At 37.2% G+C, this 12,063-nt stretch overlaps 1 protein-coding gene across 1 annotated transcript in view; it reads right to left on the reverse strand.

Moving 5' to 3' along the window:
• Positions 1 to 3,537: 3,537 nt before the first annotated feature.
• The window catches only part of LOC126173141 (AFG3-like protein 2), a 137,135-nt gene continuing 128,609 nt past the window's right edge, over positions 3,538 to 12,063 (reverse strand). Inside the window, exons 13-15 of the mRNA XM_049920933.1 lie at positions 6,347 to 6,541; positions 5,976 to 6,256; positions 3,538 to 3,894 (exon numbers count right to left, since the gene is read on the reverse strand). Coding sequence (XP_049776890.1) covers positions 5,999 to 6,256; positions 6,347 to 6,541 — 453 coding nt within the window. The 3' untranslated portion in view covers positions 3,538 to 3,894; positions 5,976 to 5,998. The remainder of the gene's footprint in view (positions 3,895 to 5,975; positions 6,257 to 6,346; positions 6,542 to 12,063) is intronic.

Consider the following 12,063-nt stretch of genomic DNA (forward strand, 5'->3'; position numbering starts at 1 on the left):
AAGGCCTCAATGAGACCCTTGCTATATTTCAAGAGAGGCCACTCATCACTACAGATGCGGACCACAAATGGCTAGGCTTTATGAGCAGGACTTCTTAGTGTGGAATGCTTAGCAGCCATTGAAATGGAGGTATTGCTTGTGGTTGATGGGTTTGATATGGGCAGAGGTACTGATGAAGGTCAACATCGAGGAAGATGGCTTGTTGGGTTGAGGAGGACCAGGTGAAGTGAATGGGGAGAAGGTGTTGAGGTTCTGGGGGAATATGGATAGGTCCTTGCCCTAAATCCATATCACGAAGATTTCATCAATGAATCGGAAGCAGTTGAAGGGTTTGGGATTTGGGTGGTTAAAAAGGATCTCTCTTGATGGCCCGTATATAGGTTAGCACAGTATGGTGCCATATGGGTGTCCATTGCCCAGATTTGTCTGCAGGTAATACTTTCAAAGGAGAAGTAATTGTGGCTGAGGATGTGGTTGATCACAGTAATTAGGTAGGATGTTACAGGTTCCAATAGTAGCAAGGCTATGGACATTAGAAACTTTGGTATAAAGGGAGGCTGCATCAACAGTGGGAAGCAGGGCACCATGCGGTAAAGGAACAGAACTGTGGAAAGTAGGGGAAGGAAATAGTTGTCACTTTTGGCAGGTAGGTTGCAGGTAACAAGATAAAGTCTACAAAAGCAGAGATTTTCTCAGAGGGGGCACAGTAACAGTTCAAAATGGGGTGTCCTGGGTCATTGGGTTCATGGACATAGGGTAGCATGCAGAAGGTAGGACTGCAGGGGAGTGGTAAGGGTGAGCAGAGAGAGATGGACTGCAGGGAGATACTGCTGGGTTTCTGAAAGGGGATCACTGTGGCAGGGTTTGCAGGTGGTGGAATCTGACAACTGGTAGAGTCCTCCTGCCAGGTAATCCTTGCAGTTCAAAACAACAATTGTGGAGCCTTTGTCAGCTGTTAGGATAATAAGATCGGGATCATTTTTTACATGGTGGAGTGCAGTTCTTTATGTGGATTTAATGTTAGCTTGCATGAGGGATTCGGTGAATAATAATGAGACAAGGTTTGAGGTTAAGAAATTCTGGAAAGTTAACAGGAGGCGATTTAGGGGCAGTGGGGACCGATCAGGGTTGGATGGAGGAGTGAACTGAATCAGGCAGGGTTCAACATTAATTTTTTTACGAGTCTGATTGGCAGGGGTGGTGGCAAAAAAGTGTTTCCACTGTAGGAACCAGTAGAAGGAAAAAACGTCTTTAACAAAACCAGCATGATTGAATTTGGGAGTGGGACAAAAGGTGAGACCTTTGGAAAGGTGTAGTACTTCTGTGGGACTAAGGCTTTGGGAGGAAAGATTCATGATTGTGTTTGGGTCTATTTAGGTTATGGATTTTGCATGCCAGTGGGAAGGAGTTTTGGAGGGTGGGGTAAATATAATAGGTCTGCGAGACAGGGGATTTGAGATTGGCGGTTCTTGTAGAGATCATGGATGATGATACTCCAAGGCATGAAAGGGAAGTGAGCAGATTGGAGAGTTTTTTGAGGTGGTGTTCTGCATGCTGCTCTAGCTCCTTGAGGGCTAGAGTTACAATGTGTGATATGGGATACAGGAATTTGGACTTGCAGTGCAGGAGAATTGGTATCGCTAGGAGGTTTGGGCCTGATTAACATGGTTTTGCAGGACTATGTCAGTGAGGGTTAAGGACTGACAGAATTGGAATAGATGGATGTCATTGTGGAAGGAGGGGGTTGCAGCCGAAGATGGGTAATTTAATGGTAAGGCCATTTTGGGGGATTCTATGAGCCAAGCAACTATGCAGGAACAATATGTGGGACTGGCTTCTGGCTAAGGATAAGGAAAGTTTTCTGTATTTACACAGATAGAAGGAGCAAGAATATATGGTGGAGGATAAAAATGTGTAAAAATATGTGCGAAAAAATTCCAACACAACAGTCATCTATTTCACCAATGCACCCACAGTCTTTTTACTTCTCTCCTTTTCTGCTGCCCCCCCCCCCCCCCCGCCCCCTTCAATCTTACTCCCACCAACCAGACTGCTTCTCCCATCCATCATGTGCTACTGATTGCAGTCTGGCCTCGACAGTCAGATACTGTGGCCGTGATTGTGCGAGTTGCATTTGTGTGTTTTGTATGTTGTCCAATTCCGAAATTCCGATGAAGGCCTTTTTGGCCGAAAGCTTATTTGTTTAACATTCTTTTTGTTGTGCCTATCTCCGACTCAACATCTCTGCTATATGGTGAGTAGTAATATATCCTTTATATAATATTTTTACTCAACAGAACATGCTTTAAGCCAGGTTACAAAAGTGCAGTCTGATTCTGAATATGTCTAGCAGATAATGAAAATAATGATGATCTAACATTAACCATTTTGAATTTACAGACTTCTCTGGCAAGGCAAAAACCTATACTACTCGTTACTGCCCCACTGGTTGTGAATACTACCAGAGCAAGAATCTTACAATTCATAACTGTCTTGAACCAATCCTGTAGGAAGAAACATTGCACAGTGCTTTCTTTATTTGCTATACTTTATTTCCCTTTTCTGCAGTGTTTGTGACTTATCACACATTCCCACATACATGCTTTCTTCTGAACTCTGTTAAAGACTTGGATCCTTTTTAATCACTGACAAATACTGTTTGTTTTGGAGTGAGGTAGGTACGGAGACACTAAGAAAAGTGGATACAAATTATTCTGTCTCTAAAGGAAAATTAAACACTCATTTTTCATTTTCTTTTTTTAATTAAAAAAATTATATGTCATCTACAATAAATACTAACCTTCATAATCTGTACAGGCACATCACTGTTTTCACACATCTCAAGTTTTAGTTGACAGTTAATCAACCGTACCAGATATACGAAGTATATACGGCAGTCACAGTAACATGTTATACTTTAGAATTTCAATGCACTGAATAACAAGAGTAATATCTTTGTGCTTCTGTTCAATAGCTATGTGGTTTACAATTTAGTAAGGTTTTTCTCGGATAGTAATACTTAGATTTCCCACTACTGGCATCTTACAATTTCATGTGATTAAAACTGTGATCCTTTGAGCAGTTTGTTTTTACTTTTTCTCTAATTTATATCTTCCTGCATATTACAATGAAACTGTAACATGAAGATCAGTAAAATGGGTGGCTTCAGGTCTCGTATGAATCATTCTATACCCTTCACACTGTTTTACCCTCATCATTTTAAGTCCACAAAATGAATGAAGCCTTTGCAACATACTACGTAACTGGCACTATCTACCAAAATAAATACACAAGTCTGACATTCAATATCTCCACATACAAACTACACAACCTGTTTCTAAAATGATTCTGAAATCTGAGTAATGGAAATGATGGGACCTATTATAACATATTAGAAATGTCACAAAACAACAAACCCTACAAAAATGGACTGAAATGTGAAAAAAAGATATCCTAGAAAATCATTTATGTACAAAATGATTAAACAATGAAAATACTTATACAAAAATGATCACAAACTTTACAAATACTTCTGTATTTCTGCTGAATCATAAATACTGATTTGTATTTCAGAAACATTTTGAATACATAGATTCTTCAGCAATGTTTTACAAAAGTATTCCTCAGTTAAATTGGCAACAATTAAAAATAAAATAAAAAAGTTTTAACAGATACAACACATATATAAAATGTGCAGACTGATGCTAATGGCATAGAAAAAGAGCATTTTTAAAATGCTCAGACCAGTTTACTGATGATGAAATTCCACTTATGTTTGGCTCATCAACTGGCACTCTTTGAAGACAATGCAATTTGGTATGTTGATTAACTGTAACTCGCAGAGGCATCCTAAGAGTCAGGTTCACTCGCTTATGAGGGTGCCAGCGACTAGTACTGCAACAAACCATATTTAACAACAAGCTTTAGTAGAAATGTACTCATTCGTCTCACATATGAAATGATAGCATATTTTTACAAATGTCTCAGATAACTATTTACACAGCAGCTTTTCATAATGATGGCAAAACTATCTTGATGCATCATATACTTTTCATTTAAACCAGATCAACAGATTTCACACAAACAAGTGTGGGGGGAATGTGTAAAAGCATCCAGCTCACTGAAGTCACCATTTCACATTCACACTACCTACTACAAAGCAATGTTGTTGAAACATGATGTACTGTTTCCTTGCTATGATTGACAACGGAAACAACGCGTATCATTAGACTTCTATCTGTTTCTCCATTCCCAGGAAGGTGCTAATTTATTCTGTGCATATAGTACAATTAGGGTGACCAACATTTGATAGTGATTTTAAGGGAGATTTGATCAGAATAAATTTCGACTGCTTAATTACATCATGTTTTCTTGAATAGGTAACAACGGAGATATCAGTATGAAAAAAAAAACTGGTTTACTTTGCTTAGTCTTACTGTATTGTGTCATATGGTATCATATTTTGAGGTAACTTTATAAACCGAGAGAAAGTTTTTAGTGTGTGAAAACATGTAATATGACTCATTTATGGAGTAAATTCAACTAACCTCAAGAGTTTTAAATGTATTGGTTATTTAATGTTTTTGGCATGTTCCACACCACATATGGTCCCCTCATTTTGGGAATGTGGAAATATACAAGAGAAACACGTATTGAAGAAGGGAGCTGCAGCTAAGTGGGAGGAAAAAAAACAACAAAATAGAAACTTACATCAATTCATAAAGTTTTGAATACTTTCTCACCCCCCCCCCCCCCCTTCTTACTAAAGATAATCAAATAATCTGATCATCTAAATGTTAGCATCCAAAAAAATCTCTCATATGTTATCAATGGTGGTTTACCCACATTTTACTGTGCTCTGACAGTAGGGTGGCTAAGTAGTGGCATACTGCCTTGGGAAATGGAAGTGTGTTGCATGGAAAATCATTTTAAATCTGGACACAGACTTCAGACTTAATGAACTGATTTAATAACGCATGAGAAATGTCTGCTTTATAAATACAGAAATCAACATGAACAAAAGTTGGTGAATTAAGAAATAGAGAAAAATTTTTAAGAATAAAATTGGCATTATGCCTTTCGCTGTAGTGTAGCGGACTTTATGGTAAGCAATTTTATTTTCAACTGTGTATCTAGGGTCTGTGTTCCTCACACAAGGATATCTAATAGGGACCAAAACTAAAGGAATGCTACAAATAACAAATACAGTAAAACTTTTTTTTTTGTTATGGACTGGGATAGAACTAACCAAGACCTTTCACTATTCACCATACCGAATAAATCTTAGTAAAAGAAGTAACCCCATAAAAAGAAAATAGAAGTGAGCATCAGACCAGAGTATAAACCTACCTCATCATGAATTACAGTCTCATGTAACAGCCTACCCACAATTCATTGCAAGGTTTTCAGTATTTTAAAACTGAATGCCGCAATAGGAAAGCTTTGATTTCACTCACAACAATGCCATAGTACTAAGTAAATTGGCAATCAAGGATCACACTCAAAGATTGACTGGCAAAGTGTACTGCCTCCCGAGCACTGTGCATTCCTCATCCAATCAGTGAATGAATTTTGCTCAGCAAAAACAGTTCCACCACATGATGCAAAATATAAAAATAAATCTCAGACACTCTAAGAGAATTAATGTTATAAATAAAAGACTGAATTCTACTGGAGATATGACATTAGTTCCAACTGAGAAAAAAACACCTCTAAGATACATCATCAGTGCCTGTATCACAATGACTAGCTTCAAGGCTTACCTCAAAACATAGAACATTTCAAAAACTGTTGGCATGCTCCCTAAAGGAAAAGCGAAATGAAGAAAAGTGCTAGCTGCAAGCACAGAATATTCTTGAGTGTGAAAAAAATTAACTGTTTGTTACAAAATACATGCTAACTTCAGTAATTCTGTCACACTACTTTTAAAAGATCATTCATAACCAAGTTAAATGATGATATAAAAAATAGCTTACCTTGACGAGTTCTACATAGTATCTTATGCTGAACTGATCTTCATTGCTGTACTTTTGCCCTTAAGATCTTCCTCACTTTTTCCACTGTCAGTATTTCCATCTTGCTCTCTGCTTTTATTCCATTCACGAAGACCCTCTGGTAAAGTCGTGTCTTCTTCAAATGACCCCGTTCCTTCAACAAATTCTTCATATGTTGACTTTTCAGGGAACGGTCGTGCCCCAAGCAATTCAATCATATCATCCCGACTTAAAATTTCTTTTTTTAACAAGCGTTCTGCAACCTGTTGCAAAGATATATTTCATCAGTTTTAACAAGTTTTTGGAGCAAATCATTATTTATTAGTGCCAATGTTTGTCAGGTAGTAACATACCTTTCGGACATCATCTTTATGATCAGTAAGTAACGAAGTTGTACGTTCGTAAGCGCTCTGTATCAATTGACGAACCTCAGAATCAATCAGCTGAGCAGTTTTCTCTGAATATGGCTTCTCCAAAACCATCTCTCCCGGTTGAGGCATGTCAAAACTTATATTTCCTAGCTTTTCATTCATTCCAAAATGCACAACCTGCGAACAATACAATTCCAACCAATATTTCTTAATAACAGTTTCCGTTTAAGATCCAGCATTTTGATCAGATGCATAGGATGTTTCAAAAAGTTTCACCTGATTTCACATTAATGAAGACTTCATACTTTTGCGTGCATGTCTACGGTTCATGCATTCACTGCTGCTATTACGTACTGTAATATTTCGGCCAAAGTTTCTGGAAGGGGAGACATATGTGCAGTCCTTCACAAACCTCTGTTGAGAGATGACATGACATTGAAGGCCAATGGTGCTATGAGAGATCTGTATGCCACCTTACTGCTATCACATCATTGAGGTAGCTCACTGTTATGAAAATCATGAATGGCATATGATTAAAGGAACAAAAAATACCTTTTTTGTTGTTTTATCACCATTTTGTTAATGGATGAGCTACATGCACCAGGGAGATGCTTATAGGTAGTCACATGAAGCAGCAAACTTACAAAGGATATCAAGGTAAACTTCCAAGTATTGATGTGGAAGTAAAAATTTACCCTACTTTTCTGTCTTCATTCGTGTACATAATATAGTCTTGTGAAACCTGATGAATTATTTGGAAACACCTCGTGTTACTGCCCACAAGAATATGGAAGAGATGTTCATTACAGTATGAAGACTTTTTCTACACACTGTAGGAAAATGCATTTTGACAGATATATTACGGAAGCCTTTTGAGGCAAGTTACTTTACACACTTATTGGTAAAACTAATCAAAGTTAAGTGGCTAGTGAGTATTAACAATGTAATGAGGCAATAACTGTGGTCAGCCCTATGTAATTATGTCAAATATTATTACATCAATGCAACTCAATATCAGCCATTACTCTAATGGTAAAATTAATGATATTCAGAGAACACCAATTGGTAGGATATTCTACAAAGAAGATTGCTGACAAAACTCTCACACAACCTATTCTAGAAGCTGCTCAAGTGTGTGGAAGATATACCAAATAATACAATTGGGGGTGGGGTGTGGTTTTGAATGCACACAAAGAAGGCAGCATAAATTGTGACATATTTGTTTGACCTGTGTGAGAGCACTACAGGAATGCCGAAAACAACAGACCTGGCAGATGCTTGAAAATAGATGCCAACTAACCCACAAAAAAACTACTTACAAAGTGTCAAGAAACATAATTAAGTGGAAATCTAGCAATGTGATAATAGTCCCTACTTATCGCTCTTACAGGAATCGCAAAAATAAATTAAGACCAACTACAGTGCAAAAAAAGGCATTTAACAAGTCATTCCATATGTGAACAGAATGGGAAGAAACTGCAACACATGGTACAATGCAAAGTACTCTCTGCCATGAACTTCACAGTGGTTTTCAGAGTATGATTATAGATGTAGATAATTCAATAGCATCTAATTAACTGTTGTTTGTGTTAACCCTGAACTATAACTAAAGAAAACAACAAAAGCCTGGTAAGACCTATGAAGGGAAGGAAGCTTAGAATTTAGTGTCCTGCTGATAATGTTGTTCGAGACATAACACAAGCTCGGACCCATTCTGGCATTCACCTTAACCAATGTAGGAAACAATAGAAAACCTGTCTGGACGGCTCAATGGGGATATGAATCCTGCTCCTCCCAATTCCAAGTGCTATGACATACTAAACACTGCATTCTTAGCACCCCAAGAAGATGTGCTTTGTTGTGCCCCTCATTTTATGTTGGTTTTGCAATGTATATTGACATTACACTGTTCATCTTTGACACACTAGTGTAAAAGATGTCACAAAACCACGTAAGAGCAAAACTGATGCAATTAGCACATTTATTTACTTTTATTTTTGTATGTAAGCTGATATAAGCCGACTTACATTATTTCCTTTGCGTCCAAGTAAAATCATGTATCAAATAAATCTGCCTCGAAAACACAGGTCAAAAAACGTTAACTGAATGAAAACTCTTGTGCAATTTGATGTATTGTGTATTTTCATATACTGAGTGCCAGGAAAAATGCATTTCAAGCTATGGCACTAGCTGTAATCAACATTTGTGTTTTATAGAATTTTGGCAGTAGTAGCACAGTACAAAGCATATATTCGAAAGAATAATTATTCGTTTTTGAGAGCTTTTGGTTTTCGTAGTAAATCAGCATTTGTGATTTAGTTACTGTAGCACATACTGTAACTAACATATGTTGTTACATTTAGTTTTCTGTTCAACAGGAATATATATTATCTGCATCAATTGTAAATTGGGGGGATTAACCTAATAGATACATAAATGGATAAAGAATCACCAAGCTTATTTTAAAGTTATTTCTTATTTTTCTGTAAAACATTGCACCAGCCACCGTGTAGTCCCACTGTGAATGCTGTTCTAAAACGTGGCATGAGAGATTTGAATAAAGAAAGATATAATTTAGGGCATTAGGTTGCATCATTTTGAAAGACTTAAACATCTAAAATGTTGAGATTTTGACCAACTCTTCAGCAGTTCTCTTCAGGGAAATTAACGGACCTGAAGAGGACCACTGCAAATTCGATCAAAATATCTGCATTTCAGTAGTAGTTGTGTTTCATAAAGACACAGCCTAATACCCAAAGTGATTTTATTCAAATTGACACTGGCCATGGAAGTCTACAAACTTATGGGATGAGCTACATGACATTTGTAAGCAGTTGGAAATTGCCCATCAAGGGAGTGGAAGCTGCTGTGAATGAATATGCTGGGAATGGATCCTGCCTCCTCTAGAGGAAGTACAGGCACTATCATTATTCACACAGTCAACTGTGAGAGGTGTATCACTGGGTGAATGGTTGGCTGGTGGTCAAGGGACCAAACAGATGTCACCAGTTCATCCATCAAGAGAGAGTTCATATGGAGTTAACGATATACACCACAGATTCAATCAAATTATGAAAGTACACAGAAGATTTTGATGTATTTGTCTAAGAAGAAGTAGGCATAGAATGCTTCAGCTAAGAAGATCAAGTGCAGAGGGTATACAGCTCTCGCACACATCGTGGGGACACACACGCAGAAACCAACATACATCTGACGTCGCCGGCACCAGCCGCTGTTCACCGGTGCTGACCTGCCTCCACATTCGGTCACCTAAGAATCGAAAATTCTACTCTGGTGAGCGTGAAACAAAACTTGATTACTTTAGTATGAAGTGGTGTAAGATAAGATATCGTTGAGTGAATTGTTATTGTGTAATTATTATATTTGAAGTTAATTTTAAATGCTTACAAGAGCTAAGGCATATAAAAGTGTGGAAGATATACAACAGGTTGGGGAAACTCAAGACCGAGCTATAGCCATGAACATTAGCAAAGAAGTGCCTGACTGGGCTGAGTTGATAAATTTAATCAAAGATCAAAGTCTTACATTAAAATCATTAAATTCTCAATTAAATACTCAAACGACAAATTTAGGTTTGTTAAATGCCAAAGTTGACTCTCAAACCAAGGAATTTAGTAATCTATGCGAAGGCATGGGTGCTTTGAAGGCTGAATTTGACACCATAAGTACGAAAGCAGAGAATTTAAAAGTAGATTTAAAGAACGAGTTGACAAATTCTTTGACCACTCATATAAATCATATGTCTACTAACCTTAGTCAGAAACAGAATGACAATTTTCAAGATTTATAGAAAATGTTAGAACTTGACACCGAGAACAAATGTAATAATGTAGAATCAGAACTTATTGAAAAGTTAAGATCTTTTGAAAACATGTACAATATTAAATATAATGATGTAAGAGCTTTGAAAGAGGGTTTAGACTAGTATAATGAATTAATGCCAATTATTCAATTGCAAATTAAAGGTGTCAATACACAGGTAGATAATGTAGAAAGGAATTTCAAAGAGAAAACAGCTAACTCCGATATTATACACATAATTAGTTTGGAGGTACAACTTGGAGAAATTATAGATCGAAAGGTTACCGGGAGAGTAACATATGGGAACATATTGTCTATTCCTTCTTCCGAACTTAATGATACCAGGAAGGGTATGGACAACCTGTGGAGAGAAATTAAGCTTATCCAAACAAAGTAGAAAAAAGGGTAACTTCACCTAAGGTCGTGTTAACTAGTGAAGCGGTGACCGATTTGCAATGGGGAGCTAATTCAGGATTATCTAGACAAATCCCTAAATTTAAGCCAGATGGACATTTACATCCAACACATTTCTTAAAAAGATTTAATCAAGCTTTGCAAAAAAACTGGGGAGATTCCAAGAAGATCGAATTTGCTGTGGGGTAACTTCTAGGCGAAGCCTCAGAATGGGGAACAGTAAATATTGAGAATTTTTCCTCTTGGGAAGACTTTCAAAAGAAATTTAAGGAGAAGGACTGGTCTGCCAGTGCTCAAGAAAAGTTAATATCAGATCTGTGGGGCCCAAAATATTATAATAATACTTGGGGTACTATAAGGAAATATTTCGATTGACATTTAACACAAGGGGGGAGGGGGGGGGGGCACAATATGAAGGATGTAAAATTTTATATCCCCCAGGGACGTTAACATTCAGAGTTAACGAGCAGAGTAACGACCGTCTGAATCAGAGTTGTTTTTGGTGTTTTTTCCAAACAGTTTCCTGCACCGAATTCCTTTAAAATCTAGAACTATTCTGTAACCATATTGATTAGAAAACCTGATATGACTATGAAATAGAGAACAACTTAAGAAAATCACAGACAGAAAGTGATATCTAGACGAAATAAACTAAATAGAGTATTATATTTTTGGAAAATATAGTACGATGTGACTAGCTGAACAACTGTTGTACCATAGTGTATAGATTTTCTATTTTGTATAGAGTATTTGATACCTTTTATGAGATGTGATATAGGTGGGAGGATTTGTAATAAATTTTGAAAGGGGTGGGTATTGAAGCTAAAAGCATGATTTACAAGAACAGATAAATAATGAATAACACAAAACATACATCACACCTTTCAAACAATGCTCACAAACAAGTGTGCCTGATTTTTCATGTGCCTGATTTTTCATCATTTGCCTTTTCCTTAGGGTTGCAAGGATTTTCTTCGGGGACCTCAAAGGGTGAAAATGGGACAAGTACGTTCTATAAGAGACAATTTAACACCAAACCACCTCTGGTGTCTCACTCAAGTACCTGAGGGGTAGGGATCCTAGGGAATGGGGGTGGAAAGGGTTTTCTGTCTTTGGGGTTATCTTCTTTCTCTTCTTCGATCGTAGCATCCATATCTATTTTTTCCGTTCTTACTTCATTTGAGGACCTATCTATTTTTTCCCCTCTTTCCGTATTCACAAACTTCTATTGCTGAAGTCCTTCCTTATTTTCATCGTTACTAAAAACCTAAATCTTATCTTTAGAGAAGAAGGCTGAAGAATTAGACTACACGAACACACATCCACATATACACAAATAGACACTTCTACACAAATATTAAGTCACATAAGAGGAAGCCTGTCATGATGTGAGAAATGTTCATATATGTGTGAATTGCTAAGAAACCAAACTGTAAACTAACTTATGCTGGGAACAACACACA

This window comes from Schistocerca cancellata, chromosome 1, assembly GCF_023864275.1.
Source record: "Schistocerca cancellata isolate TAMUIC-IGC-003103 chromosome 1, iqSchCanc2.1, whole genome shotgun sequence".
Lineage (NCBI taxonomy): Eukaryota > Metazoa > Arthropoda > Insecta > Orthoptera > Acrididae > Schistocerca > Schistocerca cancellata.